Raw genomic sequence first — 17,410 nt, forward strand, 5'->3', positions numbered from 1 at the left:
TTTCGAAAAAAGGATGACGTCCAAGACTCATATTTTTTATAAACAAGCGTGAATGTACAAAAGCGTTTAATCGAATACAAATTAAAAAGTATTAACAAATAAATAATGAATTTACAAATTGAAAATGGGTTTCTTCCGTTCTGAGCAGGTGGATTTTCAGTTAATGATTCTTCATGCCGACCATTTCGGAAATGTTGTTCGCAAGGCGTTCCAGCTTCTTCTTTTTATCGTACTTGGATCGGTCGGACTTGGCCAGTCGAAGCACAGCATCACGAGTACAGTCAGCTGTTTCCGCCTCGATTCTGTAGCTTGGGTTTCGTGCTTTCAATTTTTCCATGTACTGAAAAAATTTTCATTCGAGCTACAATCGTAAACATTACCTTTTCTAAATCGCTTTTCTGGAAGACTTCTTCGACTTCGACCTCTTCCGTCAGTCGGTAGGCCTTGTTTATCCTTCGCACAAAATTCTCAACTCGCAGTCGGTGTTCGTCAGATTTCTTAATTGTTGTTCATGGAGACTAGTGTGAAGGAATTTTAAAAACCTGGATGCAGAAAGGATCTCCTCTGTCTGCCTTGATCGGTCTATCGAGTTCAAACTCGCTGGCGAGACGAGAGGCGAGTCGCTCTTGAACTTCTGCGTTTTCAAGCTAGGAACAAGTAATTAAGTTTAGTGCTTTCTCGAATGAAAAATATCCTACCGCTTTCTCGGCAGTCTCAGCGGCCAAAATTTTTCTGTCATTGTCGGCGCTCTTTCGCTTGTCCCACTCGCGGTACATTTTCTCAATTTCGACCGAATAGTCGTGCATCAAGTAGTTTTTGACAGAAGGTTTTGTTCCTTTCCAGCCAGATTTCTTAACAGATTTAAGAGAAATTCCCTCTAGAACCGAAGTACCTGGGCGGATTTGAGCTTTAGCTGCTGAGGCCGCTTGTCTGTCTTGAAAAGCTTGTCAATCTGAAAAAAGAGATTTAATAAATAAACATCGGTGCTTGACTCACTGTAGCATGCGATTCTTTTTCGTTGAATTGAGCAGTAGCGACTAGCTTTTTCTTCTTTACTGGAGCAAGGTTTTTCTTTGCTTTTGTTGGGACAACGACTCGCAGTTTGACGGAAATCTGCTCACCGTCTTCCGTTTGACAGGTGAACGTTGCTGAATCGTTCCATTCAGCTCCTAATTAAAATTTCAAGAAAGATACAATCAAGATTTGCTTTACCCATGATAACAAGGACTCGTTTGAGGCCAACGGCGATGATTTCATAATGCTTGCCAACCTGACATCTACCTCGGCCTCTCAGCCACGTGACTTCCTTGGGATGAGAGAGATCAACTTCGAAGCGAACGATGGACCCTTCCCGGACAGTCTGATGCTCAAGCTCGTTCAAAAACTTGAAGGGCGCATCTGGTGGCGCCATTCCGTAAACAAGGCTCTCATTGATTGGCGCTGGAGGAGTGAAGAAAAGTTGTTCTTTTCTCGCTAGCTGGCTTAATCGCTCTTGGACGAAGAGAACGTCTTCGTCGAGGGTCTTGGTGATGTCATCTCCTCGTTCGAGCCTTTGTTCCCACTGAATTACTTGCGATACACCTGAGAATTGCGTAAAAAGTTTTAATAAAAAAGAGAAAAATTGCCTTCGATGAAAGTATTGACGAGCATGATTTCGGACTTTCCAAGTCTGTCGGCGTTCGAGATATCCCAAATGCCTCCGACAGAATCAGAGTCGACTCCAGCACCACCTCGGGCCTGGAGACCAAGTCTCGCGAGGATTTCTTTGAAATCGTCTCGATCGGAGAAGAATGGAATCTGGACCATCGCTCCAGCACGGAGACCAGTTCCGAGATTGCTTGGACATGTCAGAATCCAGCCGAGATGATCGCTGTGCATAAAATCGTAGCCTTGGGATTTCAAGCATTCTTGAATCGCCTTGGTAGCAACAGCAAATCGCTCGATGATTTTTCGAACATTGTCGCCCTTTTCCATTGAAACGATTCGCAAGTGATCTTCTTCATTGACCCAGACGAAGAGGTTCTTGTCGTTGTTGTGGTAAATACCTCGAGCGTCAGGCCAGTGTCGACCGCAACCAGATGCAAGCAACAAAGTACTATCAGGTTCCTAGAAGAAAATAAACAAAAGTCGTTTTGTAAAATGCTTGCCTGGAATAGGTTTCCATTGGATCTAAGTTCTTCTTCCTTCTCAACACTCATGCCAGTGGGTTTTTGTTCAAAACTGCGGGAGCCATGGAGTGGAAAGTAATCTCCTTGAAGGTCTCCTTCGAGCGCCAGGAGAGACTTTGTTACTGCTGCTTCGAGTTCTCGTCTTTCCTCAAAACTGATGCAGGGTGGGAGCTTGAAACCGCGCACAGATCTGCCAGTTCTACAACGCGTTGTCAGAACGAAGCGGCCAGAAACATCAATTGGTGTTTGCGAGAGCTGTGAGACATCCAAGTTGGTGATGTGTTTGGCGTCGGCTGCGTAGCCATTGTGGCGTGCTGAAATGACTGGATCGAAAAGATCCTCGAAGGTTTTTAGAAATTTTGAAAACTAGAGTCTTGGTACCTTGAAAACAGTGTACGAATCTTCATCGCCCGCGACCATACCAACAGTTTTGATATGAGGATGACCTGGATTGTCGATTCCGGTTTTGATGCAATGTCCAAGGTTGACTCCGGAAGCAGTGGTTTTCGATTTAAGGGAGTCGTACAATCCTGGGTTGGCCTTCATCGCTTCGGAAAAAAAGGAATTGTGGGCGGCCAAACTTGGCAACTTGGCGGGCATTTTTTCGGCTGAAAATGTCGCACCCTTTTCGTCAGAGTAGTATTCCGCATCGCCGCAGCCAGCTTGAATCCACTCTGGCAGCTTTCGAACAGACTTGGCGAGGCCAGTTGGGGGATAACAATCCTCGTCATCATCTTCTTCCTCGTCCCATTCCCCTTCTTCGATCTTTCGAAGTTTTTCAAGCTTCTTCTGCACCTTTTGAATATCTTTGTCCAAAGTAAGATCGATCTCCTGCTCTTGCTCAAGTCGTTTCTCCCATCGAATGATTTGCGCAACGCCTTCAATAAAAATATTGACCAAAGAAATTTCTGATTTTCCAAGTCTGTCGGCATTTGAGATGTCCCAAATACCGCCGACGGAATCTGAATCAACACCTCCGCCGCCTCGAGCCTGGAGACCCAACTTTCTCAAGATGATTTTGAAATCGTCTCTGTCCGAAAACAGTGGCACTTTGACCATGGCGCCAGCTCGCAAGCCCGTTCCAAGATTGCTGGGACAAGTCAAAATCCAGCCGAGATGATTGTTGTGCATGAAATCAAAGCCTTGCTCTTTCAAGCAGCTCTGGATAGCCTTTGTAGCGAGGGCGAATCGCTCGATGATGGTTCTGACGTTGTCTCCTTTTTCCATTGACACGATTCGCATGTGATCTTCTTCGTTGACCCAGACGAAGAGGTTTTTATTATTGTTGTGGTAGATACCTCGAGCATCGGGCCAGTGTCGGCCGCATCCGGAAGAGAGAAGCAGAGTACTATCTGGTTCTTGGAATAAATTTCCGTTTGATCGGAGCTCTTCCTCTTTCTCGAGAGTCATTCCAGTCGGTTTCTCCTCATAACTTCTTGAGCCATGAAGTGGAAAGTAATCACCTTCCAAATCGCCAGACAGAGTTTTCAAGCTCTTAACAATTGCAGCCTCGAGTTTTCGTCGCTCATCAAAACCCAGACATGGTGGCAATCGGAATCCACGGACAGAGCGACCAGTTCGGCAGCGAGATGTCAGGACATATTTGCCGTCGGGATCGATCGTCGTGGTGGAAAGGTAGTCAACGTCGAGGTTGGTTGGATGAAGAGCATCTGCTTCATAGCCGTTGTGGCGTGCGGAAATGACCGGATCAAAGAGTTCCCGGAAAGTCGAGTAAGATTCTTCATCACCAGCGACCATTCCGACAGTTTTAATATGCGGGTGTCCAGGGTTATCGATTCCAGTTTTGATGCAGTGGCCAAGAGTGACACCGAGCTTCGTTTTCTTATCCTTCAGCTTCGCATAAAGCTCTGGCTGGGCTTTCAATGCCTCTGAGAAGTATGAATTGTGTTTTGACAAGTCGGGACATTCTTCTGGAGCAGCTGCTCCAAGGAACGTAGCGTTTTTCTCTTCGCAAAAGTACTCATTGTCACCACAGCCAGCTTGAATCCACTCTGGTAGTTTTCGAACAGATCTTGAAAGACCTGTTGGTGGGTACTGGTCGTTTTCAACTTCATAGAGATCTTCAAGCGCTAGAAGCACTTTCTCAATGTCTTCTTTGAGCGTTTCGTCGATCTTTTCTCCATCTTCGAGCCTCTGTTCCCAACGAATAACTTGCGCAATGCCCTCGATAAAGGTATTGACAAGCATGATTTCCGATTTTCCAAGTCTATCAGCATTAGAAATGTCCCAGATACCACCAACAGAGTCAGAATCGACTCCACCTCCACCTCGAGCTTGGAGACCAAGCTGCTTCAGAATGTCCTTGAAATCGGGCCGGGCCGAGAAAAGCGGGACTTTGACCATAGCTCCCGCTCGAAGACCAGTTCCAAGGTTGCTAGGACAAGTTAAAATCCATCCCAAATGCTCGCTGTGCATAAAGTCAAATCCTTGCTCTTGAAGGCAATTTTGAATCGCTTGAGTGGCATCGGCAAAAGTCTGGATGATTTTCCGGACATTGTCGCCTTTTTCCATTGATACGATTCGCATGTGATCTTCTTCGTTAACCCAGACAAAGAGATTTCTAGCACCGTTGTGGTAAATGCCACGAGCATCGGGCCAGTGTCGGCCGCAGCCAGAAGAAAGAAGGAGGGTACTGTCTGGTTCTTGGAAGAGATTTCCATTCGATCGGAGCTCTTCTTCCTTGGCAAGCGACATTCCCGTCGGTTTTTCCGTGAAACTTCTCGATCCATGCAGAGGGAAATAATCACCTTCGAGACTACCCTTCAACGTCTTCAGACTTTTGACAATAACGCCTTCAAGCTTTCGTCTCTCTTCGAAATCGAGACAGGGAGGAAGTCGGAATCCGCGCACCGAGCGGCCAGTTCGACATCGGGTCGTGAGCACGTATTTTCCCGTCGGATCAATGGGCGTTTGCGAAAGCTGATCAACGTTCAAATTTGTTGGGTGCTTGGCATCGTAGGCATAGCCATTGTGTCTTGCAGAAATGACTGGGTCAAAGAGCTCCTTGAAGGTTTCATAAGATTCTTCATCACCAGCTACCATTCCAACGGTCTAATGTAGGGATAGTTATCTGTCTTTCTAATACTACAGAATCAGGAATTGAAATGTCTACAAATGGTATGACAAAAAAAGCAAAGGCGATGTCTGATCCCAATCCTTAATGTGTGGGTGTCCAGGGTTGTCAATACCAGTTTTGATACAATGACCTAAAGTAACTCCAGCTGCTGTTTTCTTAGACTTCAAGCGATCATAAAGTCCAGGATCAGCATTCATTGCTTCGGAGAAAAATGAATTGTGCTTGCTCAAATCGGGAAGAGTATCTGGCATCTGAGCTCCGAGGAAAGTCGCGTTTTTCTGAGCACAGTTGTATTCCGCATCCCCGCAGCCTAGTTGAATCCATTCAGGCAGCTGTCGAACTGATTTGGAAAGTCCAGTTGGTGGATACTGATCGTTTTCTTCTTCCAGCAAATCTGCAAGCCGCTTTTGCACTTTCTCAATGTCTCGATTGAGGTTCTCATCGATGCTTTCTCCGGTCTCCAACTTGCGCTCCCAGGCGATCACTTTGGAGATACCCTCGATGAAAGTGTTGACGAGAGAGATCTCTGACTTGCCGAGTCTATCCGCGTTTGAAATATCCCAGATTCCACCGACGGAATCAGAATCAACACCACCTCCGCCTCGCGCTTGAAGACCGAGTTGTTTCAAAATATCCTTGAAATCGGGCCGGGCGGAGAAGAGAGGGACCTTGACCATGGAACCAGCTCGAAGTCCAGTTCCCAAGTTGCTAGGACACGTTAAAATCCACCCCAAATGATCGCTGTGCATGAAGTCGAAGCCTTGCTCTTGCAAACAATTTTGAATGGCCTTGGTCGCATCGGCAAAGGTCTGGATGATTTTTCGAACGTTGTCGCCTTTTTCCATCGACACGATTCTCATGTGATCTTCCTCGTTTACCCAGACGAAGAGGTTGCGATTGTTGTTGTGATAAATGCCACGAGCGTCTGGCCAGTGTCGTCCGCAGCCAGAAGAAAGAAGGAGAGTGCTGTCTGGTTCTTGGAAGAGGTTTCCATTCGATCGAAGCTCTTCTTCTTTCTCAAGACTCATTCCACTTGGCTTTTCGGAATAGCTTCTCGATCCGTGAAGCGGGAAATAGTCGCCTTCTAAGCTTCCTTTCAGAGTTTTCAGACTTTTGACGATGGCGCTTTCCAGTTTTCTTCGCTCTTCAAAGCCAAGACAAGGAGGCAGTCGGAAGCCTCGAACGGAGCGCCCAGTGCGGCAGCGAGTCGTCAAGACGTACTGGCCAGTCGGATCAATGGGCGTTTTTGAAAGCTTCTCGACGTTCAAATTCGTTGGATGAGTGGCATCAGCTGCATAGCCGTTGTGTCTAGCTATCAGATGGGATGAGCATAACTACCTCTTTGCTTCTTGCATATTTTATGATTTTTTTAATCATATTTTTCATCCTGTCCTGAAATGACTGGATCAAAGAGATCTTTGAAGAGAGTGTACGATTCTTCGTCTCCAGCAACCATTCCGACGGTTTTAATATGTGGATGGCCGGGGTTATCGATGCCAGTCTTGATGCAATGACCCAAGGTGACCCCTGATGAGGTCTTCTTGTCTTTTAGTGACGCATAAAGCGCGGGATTAGCTTTAATCGCTTCGGAGAAGAATGAATTGTGAGCCTCTAAGTCAGGTAGCTCCGCTGGAACGTTAGCACCCAAAAACGTAGCGTTTTTCTCTTCGCAATAATATTCGTTGTTTCCGCAGCCAAGTTGGATCCATTCTGGCAGCTGGCGGACGGAATCAGACAATCCGTAAGGTGGATAATCCAGTGGAGGTACAGTCAGACAGCAGCCAGTGTAAACGCCAGTCTTGGAGTCTCGGAGCTGGATTTGAAAAGAGAGATTGACGAAGTTTCTTCCCTTCAAGCCGAGTTGCAAAATTTTAAATTTGTTAAGAGCTAGTTAAGCTGAATCCAAAGTCAATCAATCGAAATAAATTATAAATGTGCAACTTTTCCTTCAACAATTTCAGGCTCCTTTCTCCAGTCGTTTTGTCTTCCTTGATTTCAACATCGTCACTAGCTTCAAATGGCGATTTTCCAAAGAACCACGTGGTCGCACGAGTAGGGGGAGAAATAACAGCCTCCAGAAAAGCTTCGCCCTCGGGTGTGATTGTTTGGTCCTCGAGAATCTTCGTGAAGGAAATCTCTGGAAACGTAACGATCGCGGACGAACGGACGGAGTCAGCGACGATGCTGACTTTGAAGGCAAGGCTGACGAAGTTTGCACCATTTTTCAGAAGAAGTTTTCTTTCTCCAGTTTCGTTGTTGCTCTCAAAGACGACATTTTCCCTGGCTGCCAACTCAGAGCCACTATTGATATTCTTAGTTCGCGAAAATTCTAAGAAATGAATATTTATTTTCCAATTACCCAAAAAGCCATTGAGTCTGCGCATCACAAGGAGAAACAGTAGCGGAGAATTGGGCGCTGCCATCTTCCCCAACAACAGCGTTTTCCAGAGGACTCGAAAATGAAGCCTCCGCAGGTGGAAAAGTCAATGAAGCGGAGGTGGAAACACCGGCAGTTCTATCAGCCTGGAGGAGGATATTGAAAGAAAGTCCAACAAAGTTCTTGGCATTTTTCAGCTTGAGAGTTCGCTCGCCACTTTCTGCGTTTGAAATTATTTCTACGTCTTCTCCTGCATCAGAAATTGCGCTTTGTCTGAACACCGTTTTCTCATCGCTTTATCTGTTGAGTGACAACGCTAAGACCTGCTTGGTCATAAAAAACACTTATCATCAAATTGAAAGCCAATTTATAACATAAAACGAGGTGAAAGCACTTAGTCTCAAGATTTTCAAACAATAAGAATAGCTGCACTAAAATTATTTTACGAATTTTAGCGTAAATTCATTTAGAAATTTATGGGTAAAAGAAGTTGACTTGGACTTTTTGGAGTTAGTTGAGTTCGTTGATGAAATTTTTATTTATGAAAATATAGAAAATTTATTGAATTACCCAAAGAACCAGGTCGCTGGCCAGTCAGCTGGAGAAATGACCGCGGTGAGGATGGCTGAGCCATCGTCATTGATGCACCCGTCGGCCAGGGGCTTGGTAAACTCCACCTATAGACACGAGTTACACCAAGTTCGCTAATCCTCTCTATCTGAGTCAAACCTGCACTTCGGAGGCCATTCTCGAGTTAGATTGGACCTTACAGCCATTTTCACAGCCTGGATCAAAATTGATCAAAGGGGGATTAGCGCTAAATTCATCCCCCGGCCTGACCATGCCTTAGTAACTTACTACCTTTTATACTTTTTATATCGAAGTTCAACGAATCATCTTTACAATAAATTGATTATTTTTTACTGAGCGCAAGACAATAAAGCCTTTATTTTTGATATCCAATAAATTCATTCTTTGTAAAAAAAAATCCTTGATGCTTAGATTCTAGCTCCCAGAGTGGGAATCTGATTGCGCTAAATCTGATGAAATGGTTTATTGACAAAATGGAACGGACGGCATTTTTTCTTTGACTGTTTGGACGGATTCCGTTCAACTGCCTGTGCAACTGTATTAGAACTTATGCGAGTATTTGAAAAGAAAAGAGTGTTTTCCAATTATCTCTGCCAATTAGGCCGACCCTTGTCAAATTAAACCTAAAGTCAGCGCGGAGGACAAAAAGTTATATTGATCTCAGTTTAACTAATAGTAATACAGTACAATCTGAATGCAAACTAGAACACTGTATTTTCTGAAGAAAGAACTAGAATCCTTGTTTATATTGTCAATTAGATATGATATCTAAGATATCGAAATCGTGGGCCATTATTTCTAGTTGAAGTTCGACCCCAGATATCAGTGATAATTTACTGATAATTTGAAAAAAATGGAATGACTCTGGAATTATTTTTTACGCGACTTTCCAAAATTATTTGGAGGGGATTTTCTAATTGAATTTTTTGAAATAAAGAGTTGTTTGAAGAGGCGAGTTAAGTTTGGTCTGCTGCGGCGAGTGAGCAAATTAACTGGATATTTTTTTCTGGTTGAGTAGGGTGCGGTCGGGTGGGGGTTAGGAGAGTGCTCCCCTGGGGCAGCGCCTTCGAAATCCTCTTTTTCTCCCAATCATCTTCAATCGATCTTTCGCCAAAGCGAGAGCATCTCTACTCCCCAAGAAATAAGCACGCCCTGTACGAGTAGTGTGTTCAACACTTTCTCACTCCGCTTATTCTCCAAGAGAGATATAGAAACGAAGAAATCAAGGAAGACAACGAAAACGACGGGAGTGCGAGTTAACGCGCAAACAGAGCGACTTTCTGTTCATGACCCACCGATGGAGAGAAGTTTATGAAGTGGTTCGGTTGGTGCTTCCTTCCTTTAGGCGCGGCTCGGAAAAACATGCAGTTAGAAAGGGACTGTAATGATGTGAACCCATTTCGAAAATAATTTTTCAAGATAAAGTAACGTTCGTAGCGGAATAAACAGACTAGAAAAACAATAATATCGGCACCCCACCTCCTTGGTTCTTGATTATTTACAGGACTTTTGATAACGAAAGACCATGCTCATATAATAAGAGATACAGTTAGCTTTCGGAACTGAAGATGAACTGGGAGATGAATAAATAATACGTACCCGTTCCTGTACTCGTGTCCTTAATACGTGTCCCGTACTGTATATTTAACCATAAGCCTAAGAATTCCTCGAGATATTCATTTTTATTTGTGAAAGTAGTGTTTTGATTATCGATTACTCTGATTACTCTTGAGGTCAACTGAGTTACTGGAGTTTGATTAAAAGTTATTTTTTATTTCAAAAATTCTTTTTCGAGCCCCAAATAAGCTCTTTTACAGAAGTCAGTCGATTTTGAGAGCGCGTGGGACGCAGAAACTGCACTACTCAATGACATTTTCGCTGTATATAACAAAGTAAGTATACTTTGCCAATACTGTATTGCCTGCTTCTAAAAATGACGGCTCATTTTGTAAATTAACAAGGAGCAGGCGGCGGATCAATTATCTATCACTGGCGAAGGGACACTTTTGTTAAAATTATAACAAATTATCCGCGATTCAACGCGCTTGGATGTATATTTCAAAGATCTATTGACTTTCTGTCACATTTGGCGGCGCATGCGCATGAGTTAATTCGTTCAATTGTGTCGACGTGCCAATCGCTTCCTGGAGCAACACCCGCCCTCATCAATTTTTCAGCTGATACGACCGGTCAACAGCTTCACAGAGCCGGTGGTGGTGACGCTATCGCTAGAAATTACGCAGATACTCGATGTCGACGAAAAGAACCAAGTCATCGCGGTCGAGTGCTGGCTCAGGCAGCAATGGAGAGATGTACATTTGCAGGAAACAGACTCACAAATCTCAAATTCATTTTCAATAATTAATATTCATTATGCAACGGCAGATTTGTGAGTGGCAAAAAGTGGAACCCGGAACAATACAAAAAGATCGAACAACTTCACATTCCAGAAGATCTAATTTGGAAGGTAAAATAATCCATGTCTCGTTCGAACTGGAACATTTCATTTCGAATTTATGTAAAGTGGACATTGCAAAGTTCACAAAAAAAAACATTTGATAAGATAAATCCCAGAGGAGCCTTAGTTTGAGAAATTAAGAAATAATGAAGATTTAATCATCTACGCTCTCGATCTCCTATTGTTTTAAGCTTCATAGGAGTTACTATGTTCTCGGTAACACTCAAAGATTCCCCAATTCTAGCGCCGCGGGCTTAGAGTAATAACTAAGGTTCTAATTGAAAGCTCTTTGGAAAACCTTTGATGAAGAAATTGTTCGATTTCTATTTTTATGTAGAATCTTCAAGAAATATTTTTCTGTCGATAAAATGTCGCTGCTGTCAGAAAGCGCCATTTCAGTGCTACAGTCGAGCGTGTAACAGTTGTTTCGTTTAGCCGGACATCGTCATGTTTCAAAACGCAGATGGCAACTTCACGGGACAGTTCGAAACGAAGGCGATCTTGTCGGCGAACGGGCAAGTGAACTGGGAAGTGCCCATGATATTCAGATCCTCGTGCAAAATCGATGTCACCTACTTTCCGTACGACACGCAGAACTGCTCGCTCACGTTCGGCTCGTGGACTTATGACAAAGAAGGCAACGGAGAATCCGCTCTTTTTGAATCAATGAACTTTCCGTCCCAACGTCAGACTAAATTATTTGCTCAAAATTAAATTTTTATCAACACAACTTTTAGAGTATAAATTAGACTCTATCTGATAGACTTTCATCAAGAATTCCGACTTTAGAACAAACTTTTCTCCTAGACATAATGTTGCACTCAACTATAAATGCGTATCTCCTCAAAAAGAAGTGGATCTGATGATGGGCGATGTCCAGGCAGAGTCAGTCCTCGCCAAGTTTGTAAAAAACGGCGAGTGGGACTTCCACCACGTCGAGGCTGTTCGACACAACTCGCTCTTTGCCCTGCACGACAACGAAAACGACACTCGCAAAGCAGGTACAATCGAAACAAACGCGTTCGCTTATAATTTCTTTTGATAGTGAATAAGTTTCGTTATATTTTATTTTTTCGTTGCATAAATTGATGAGTGTGTTCAGGGCACAACCATGAACTGACGCAATTCGACGTGTTCGATCATCCAGACATTCAATTTCGGCTGGTGATGCGGCGCTACCCGCTCTTTTACAACGTCTTCCTCATCACGCCATGTCTTCTCATTTCATTCCTCACCGCGCTGGTTTACTATCTCCCGTGTTCTTCGCATCAGAAAATCACCTTTTGCACCTCAGTTCTGCTAGGTATCTTTATATATCCTTGTCTTAACCTCGTACCTATCCTTTTTTCTAGCGCACACTTTCTACCTTATGGTGATAGCAGAAATCATCCCCTCTACTGGCGACACGATACCTCTGATTGCCGAGTACTTGCTCCTCAACATGATTTTCATCACGCTTTCCATCGTGATCACTACTCTAGTTTTGCCAAGGGTTTTCGATTCTTCAGTTTTTTTTTGGGAACTTGACAACACGGGCGCGCCTGCAATTTTGGATTTCCTACTGCACGGGCTATCAATTAAACTTTGCTTTTTATTCATAAAAGAATCAAGATTAAACCCTGAGTAGAATATACATTACCGCTCGCCTTCCTCTCATCCACCACTGCCGGTGTGGATGCGCCACTTCTTCCTCCGCTTGCTACCGAGAGTGCTTTGCGTGTCGCCGCCAAATGACGAGCTTGGGATGCTCCTCGCCAAACACGAATGTCAGCTTACACTACATCTACTTATAAATGGTCTTCCAGAGAGGTAACAAGAGAAGAAGGTCTCATAATTATCATCTGCTTCAGTGAAAACATCATCCGCGACCAGGCGAGGCGGCTCGCCCGGGCCGACCACATTCCCGAGGAGTTTGTCCAGACCGCGTCCGACATCGACGACATTTCGCAAAAGTACAAAGACGAGATTCGAAACCAAACTGTAGGATCCTTTTCCTTGCTCAAAATAACTCTTTTCTAGGAAATCTCCGAGTGGCGTTTTGTGGCAATTTTGATGGACAGAATCTTTCTCTATCTTTTCCTGCTCGTGTCGTTGTTTGGGATCGTGGTGCTCTTCCTGCCTGCTTGGGTCGACTACTCTTCCAAAGCCAACAAATAGATTAACATATTATTTTTGCACAAACAACTTTTCAAATAGCCATAGCAACATAATATTGGTGAGACCTTTTCAACTTCTTCTGACCCTGAAATGCAAAGCCTAATAAAATTCAATTAAATATTCTTTAGCCGTCTTTTTATTTATAATTTCAAGTTGAACTAGGGAGACATCAACGTCAAAAAGTTATTTCGGGAGAAAATTAAAAAGGTGAGTAAAAAAAAAGAGAAAAATAAAAGAATCATAAATTGGAGTCATCAGCTTTGCTCATCTCCTCGTCGATGTATTTGATCTCCGAATTAGTAACAAGCACTTATGATATAAAAGTGAATTTCAAAATCTGATTATTTTTAAATATTTTAGACAAAGTCAACTAAAAATATTTCCATCAGATAACGGTCAAGAGGCCCTCTACAGGGTAGTTTGGTTCAACCCCCCGCTGAGGAAGCAGATTCTGTGGCGCCCTCTTTCGGTTGATTTTGCAATAAAACTGAGAGCTACAGGCTACATGCACATCAAAATATAAAATGGAAAAACTTTTTCTAGCGCAGTAGGAAGAATTTGCTGAAATCGTGCAAGCACTACTTCGATAAACAATAAATAACTTGCGAAAAAACCTGCCAGTCTTATAAAAAGAATGAAAAAGAATCGTGAATAAAAAGAAGGACTTTTGAAAATGATTATCTTTATTTTGTCTGAATAATAGAAATGTAGAAGTAAGAAGGCACATCAAAAATGAAAATCGGAAGGAAATGAAAAGCTCTATATTTAAGAGCTGAACTTGTTTGTTTTTAGCTCGTAATTCCTGATGTTTTTTTTTTCACAGAAATCATGGAAGAGAACACTTTTGGGTAGGCTTCAATTTGAAAAGATTGAAATGCGGCCGGCGTCGTCGCCAGTTGCGATGAATAAAGTTGAGGAATGTAAAGGAAGCGTAGAAGGAACTGATACGGTGTTTATGCTTGAAGTGTGCATCTGAAATGACTGTAAGTTGCGTTCACGATTCGAGACCTTTCTTACCTTGAATCGTTGCCATTTCGAAGCGCTCTCGTGTCGATCACTAGAAATGCGCCAGCAATAGGTGGCCCCATCCTCGGAGCCGCAAAAGATCAACTTCTGGACTGGAGAATATACAGCCGAAATTATCAGATGCTCTTTTATTTGGACGCCTTTGTATCTTGACGTCATTTGAAAACTGTCGAGCGAGAAGACGCGAATTCTAGAGTCGCCAGAAGTCACGAGAACTGATGATTTTTCGTCAACAGTTGAAATTCCTAAAAAAAAAAACATAAAAAATCATCCCTCTTCACTTTTTTACCTGTAACTGGTTTTTCCGAAACCACAATTTCGGTATAATAATTGAGCTTCTCCAGCTCTCGTTCAAAAATAATAACTCGCCCGTCGAAGGTGCCAACAAGAAGCCACTCTCCAAATTTGACAAATTCAACGCAGTTGATCATCTCTCCATTTTTCAATCGAGGTTGCAGATGAGCATAGGCCATGACTTTCTCGGACATGATGTCCCAAAATCGAACAATTCCGTCGACACTTCCAGAGGCGAAGAATGTTGGGTGTTCTGGGTGGAAACAGACGCACTAAAGTAGTTTTAAGAAAAAAAATTCAATTCTTGATTTCACTATGAACACTAATTTAGAGGTCAATTGAAGCCATGTGATTTCAATAAGCTCAAAAAGATCACTGGAGGAGTTTATCAGCGTCTGGCCTATCTGTAAGTATCGAAACGAGAGGATAGTCGAATAAGACCATTACCTTGACAGGTTCAGGATGTTTCAGTGTCAAAATCGCCTCCATCTTGCTCATGTGCCACAAGCAAACCGAACAGTCACTGCTGGCACTCAACAGCCAATCATCCCCAGACTTCTTGCTCCAAGCTAAGTCGAGTATATCGCCGCTATGGCCAAAATACTGGCGGAAGGGCACGTCGCAAAATAAATCGTCCGAGTTTGAGCTTTTACTCGTCATCTTGTATTTTTCGCTGTTCGAGGCAGCGTTGAGGATGAACACGGTGATTTGCGATTCCTTTCCTCCAGCAGCAAGGAGGGTTGAATCGGCGTTGAGCTTCAAAATGTAGATCGGAGACGATTTGCTTTGGTGGCTCAGCTCCTGGACAAAGCTCAAATCAGACAGTGGCAAATTGTTCGAGCTTGCCCTCAGCAGCTTTTTTGAAGATTTGAGCTTGAGGCTGCCGCTAGAATCGCTCTTCTTACTCATCGCGCAATCCAGATCAATGTCCGATTCTGGAGGGTCAACGGAGAGTTGGGAGGATTGAGAGTTTTGCTTCAGCGGGTTTTGTCGAGTTCGAAATTTGAGAAAACGAGACTTGAAAGTTTGGTGAATTCCTTTCACTTTTCGCGCCATGGCGGAGGCGGAAGAGGCAATTGAAGACATTTCAGATGAAAGGGATGAAATTGAATCGCATTTTTCTGCAATATTTTTTTTAAAGGAAGCAATTGTAAACCAATAGGTTTTTACCTAAATTTGGAGGCGATTGGGGAGCAATGAAGTTATCAACTTCGCAGACTCGTTGAGTTTCGGCGCTAGTTGGAACTTCCGATGAATCAACTTCATTCAAATCGTTTTCTCTGTAAGAATCGCGGCGCAGACTCAAGTTCGTTCTTGCCGCCATTCGAGAGTGAGTCGATCTCAAAGAGCTTCGGATCGAATCGTCCCTAGGTTTAACTTACCTCAAACGAATTAATGAATTGCTCTTTACCGTTTTAATTTTGCATCTCCGTTCAATTCCTCGACAAGTTCGGCACAAGAAAAGTATCGGGAGTTCATTTTTTCACTGTCAAGGCTGGATCTCTTAGAGTCGTCTTTTCAAGGATATTTTTGGCAAAAGCTAGATTGTCTATTTGCTAATGCTAACTTCGTGTTTATCAAAAATCTCTGGTGAATTAACTCTGTTTCCCTCGGGTATAAATTAATAGGGGGTAGGGGGTCGTAAACTTGATTTCTTACTAGCGTTTTTGATCAGAGTACACATAGCTCGAAAATCTGTGTAATTTACAGACCTTTAAGACCTGAGAGAAGATCTTGAAAGAGGCCTTTAAAAAGCGACTTCGGCAGAAAAGAATAAAGATGGTAATTTCGGTGAAGGTGAATTTTGTTTACGCGGCTTTTATAAAGTCTCTTTCAGGATCCTTGAAATCAAAAATATATCCTCTCCTTCAAATTTCTTTCTTCTCCGATCCAACGAGGATGTCTTTGACTTATACGCGTTTTCAAAAACGGATTCAACAGAGCTTGTGCCAGAGTAATCTTCTTCCAAATTCTTCGGAGCAAACAGCCTCTTTTTTCAGCGTTTTGAAAAAGAAGAAAAACCGACGCCGCTACTAGCGCGATGGACAGAGACACGGGAAAATATTAAATTTGATCCGAAGGCTGCGATCGATCGATGAAACCAGATCATCCTTTCGGAGTAAGAATAAATTACAATTTAAAACGCGAATGTTTCCTTTGTGAATTCGGCTGTGATCGAGTCGACGGTCGAGTTGGGAGTCAGAAGAGCATCGTCTTGTCCTAGTTGGTTACTTTCATTTGATAACTGTTCTTGTTGATAGATTTCAAAACACCCGAAAGGAAAAGTCTTACTTGATGCAGAGTCTTTACTTTTGAAGTTGAAGCCTGAACCTAAACGGAAATTCACAGGAAGCGTGTTTGGACGAGGCGCGGATTTCGAGAGGCCGAATTTTGGTGGAGGAGGTCGAGGCGGTTTTTCTTTTGAAGGAGTTGCTAGAGAGAGAGGATATTATTCAAGGGTTAGATGTTCTTAGGCCCGACAAGATTGTGACCTCGATTTCTACTAAGCTGTAGCCTACAGCCTGTAGGTCTAACAAAACTCGCAGTCACCTGATTCCTTCGAAAGCCTCGGCTTCGGCAAAACTTGGCCATTGTCTCCATCACTAGCTACAGGAATGAAACAACCGTTTGCTTCTACGGTTGGAGTCTCGAGATCTTCGACTGTATCACTTTCGGCATCATAGAACTCGTCGCTCGAGCTCATAAACAACCTGAATTGAAATTTGATTGAGCAACGCTTTTTTTAAATAGAAAAATATTGGCATTTAAATATATAAAAATAATTTGCATAGATGAAGATGGTTTTGAGCGAAAAAAAGGGGAGACGACTGTGTCTCCCAAAATTCAAGAAGAACGGAAAAGAACAGTTGAACTCGGCTTGGAAATGATATCTTCCAAAATGATCTCGGGAGCAACGAGACTCTTTTGCGTCAGAAGATTCTTCGTCGTTTTCTTTCTCAGTCCTCCCGTACGAACGTCCCTGACAATCTGCTGACCCAGCTCTCTGTAGACCTTAGCAGCCATCCCTGCTATCTTCTTTTTTTCTTTGCAGATTTCGATTTCGCGGAGCATTTGGGCCTTTTCATCCTTTAGTTGCTGGAAGAATTTTGGACCTTCGCATTCTTCAAGTTCTTGGAGTTCTTTTCGGACAGCCTTTGAATCGTCGTTTTCTTTCATTCTTTTTATCGGTTATTAAAAAGGGATGCATCTAGATTTGAGAAATCGGTTGAGAAAATCAGTTT

At 43.2% G+C, this 17,410-nt stretch overlaps 4 protein-coding genes and 1 pseudogene across 4 annotated transcripts; 1 reads left to right on the plus strand and 4 right to left on the minus strand.

Moving 5' to 3' along the window:
• Positions 1-59: 59 nt before the first annotated feature.
• On the minus strand, positions 60-5,236 carry LOC145706904 (creatine kinase, flagellar-like). The gene is made up of 10 exons (XM_081784363.1): positions 2,550-5,236; positions 2,148-2,507; positions 1,626-2,106; positions 1,213-1,581; positions 997-1,169; positions 893-952; positions 699-851; positions 543-647; positions 381-497; positions 60-340 (listed from the first exon to the last, which is right to left on the minus strand). The coding sequence occupies exons 1-10, from the start codon at positions 5,229-5,231 to the stop codon at positions 161-163; spliced, it is 4,680 nt and encodes a 1,559-aa protein (XP_081640489.1). The 5' UTR covers positions 5,232-5,236; the 3' UTR covers positions 60-160.
• Positions 5,237-5,297: 61 nt separating this feature from the next.
• LOC145709312 (creatine kinase M-type pseudogene) lies at positions 5,298-6,620 on the minus strand (annotated as a pseudogene).
• A 14-nt stretch (positions 6,621-6,634) lies between these two features.
• LOC145709313 (uncharacterized) lies at positions 6,635-8,389 on the minus strand. Its single transcript, XM_081786992.1, has 5 exons — positions 8,372-8,389; positions 8,213-8,319; positions 7,625-7,915; positions 7,207-7,566; positions 6,635-7,109 (listed from the first exon to the last, which is right to left on the minus strand). Exons 1-5 carry the CDS (start codon positions 8,387-8,389, stop codon positions 6,635-6,637), a joined length of 1,251 nt encoding a protein of 416 aa, XP_081643118.1.
• Positions 8,390-9,595: 1,206 nt separating this feature from the next.
• Positions 9,596-12,939, plus strand: LOC145709314 (neuronal acetylcholine receptor subunit beta-3-like). Its single transcript, XM_081786993.1, has 11 exons — positions 9,596-9,614; positions 10,040-10,125; positions 10,411-10,568; positions 10,619-10,700; positions 11,127-11,368; positions 11,499-11,692; positions 11,794-11,994; positions 12,044-12,183; positions 12,319-12,500; positions 12,542-12,671; positions 12,711-12,939. Exons 1-11 carry the CDS (start codon positions 9,596-9,598, stop codon positions 12,846-12,848), a joined length of 1,572 nt encoding a protein of 523 aa, XP_081643119.1. The 3' UTR covers positions 12,849-12,939.
• A 569-nt stretch (positions 12,940-13,508) lies between these two features.
• Positions 13,509-17,345, minus strand: LOC145709315 (uncharacterized). Its single transcript, XM_081786994.1, has 11 exons — positions 17,047-17,345; positions 16,719-16,879; positions 16,461-16,601; positions 16,324-16,418; positions 16,035-16,158; positions 15,580-15,682; positions 15,339-15,535; positions 14,616-15,289; positions 14,164-14,440; positions 13,866-14,119; positions 13,509-13,820 (listed from the first exon to the last, which is right to left on the minus strand). The coding sequence occupies exons 1-11, from the start codon at positions 17,343-17,345 to the stop codon at positions 13,704-13,706; spliced, it is 2,442 nt and encodes an 813-aa protein (XP_081643120.1). The 3' UTR covers positions 13,509-13,703.
• Positions 17,346-17,410: the final 65 nt, after the last annotated feature.

The sequence above is a fragment of the Oikopleura dioica genome, chromosome XSR (assembly GCF_907165135.1).
Source record: "Oikopleura dioica chromosome XSR, OKI2018_I68_1.0, whole genome shotgun sequence".
Lineage (NCBI taxonomy): Eukaryota > Metazoa > Chordata > Appendicularia > Copelata > Oikopleuridae > Oikopleura > Oikopleura dioica.

Coding starts and splice junctions, on each gene's coding strand:
- LOC145709315 (XM_081786994.1), bottom strand. CDS start 17,345: ATGAAAGAAAACGACGATTCAAAGGCTGTCCGAAAAGAACTCCAAGAA. Junction 16,159..16,323: donor TCACAGCCGAATTCACAAAG/GAAACATTCGCG, acceptor CGCTGAAAAAAG/AGGCTGTTTGCTCCGAAGAA. Junction 14,441..14,615: donor AACATCCTGAACCTGTCAAG/GTAATGGTCTTA, acceptor AAACTACTTTAG/TGCGTCTGTTTCCACCCAGA.
- LOC145706904 (XM_081784363.1), bottom strand. CDS start 5,231: ATGGTAGCTGGTGATGAAGAATCTTATGAAACCTTCAAGGAGCTCTTT. Junction 1,582..1,625: donor CGTCAATACTTTCATCGAAG/GCAATTTTTCTC, acceptor CGCAATTCTCAG/GTGTATCGCAAGTAATTCAG. Junction 648..698: donor CTGAGACTGCCGAGAAAGCG/GTAGGATATTTT, acceptor ACTTGTTCCTAG/CTTGAAAACGCAGAAGTTCA.
- LOC145709314 (XM_081786993.1), top strand. Junction 11,693..11,793: donor AAACGACACTCGCAAAGCAG/GTACAATCGAAA, acceptor GAGTGTGTTCAG/GGCACAACCATGAACTGACG. Junction 12,501..12,541: donor ATAAATGGTCTTCCAGAGAG/GTAACAAGAGAA, acceptor CATCTGCTTCAG/TGAAAACATCATCCGCGACC.
- LOC145709313 (XM_081786992.1), bottom strand. Junction 7,916..8,212: donor CCAGCGACCTGGTTCTTTGG/GTAATTCAATAA, acceptor AACGGTGTTCAG/ACAAAGCGCAATTTCTGATG. Junction 7,567..7,624: donor CAGACTCAATGGCTTTTTGG/GTAATTGGAAAA, acceptor GAATATCAATAG/TGGCTCTGAGTTGGCAGCCA.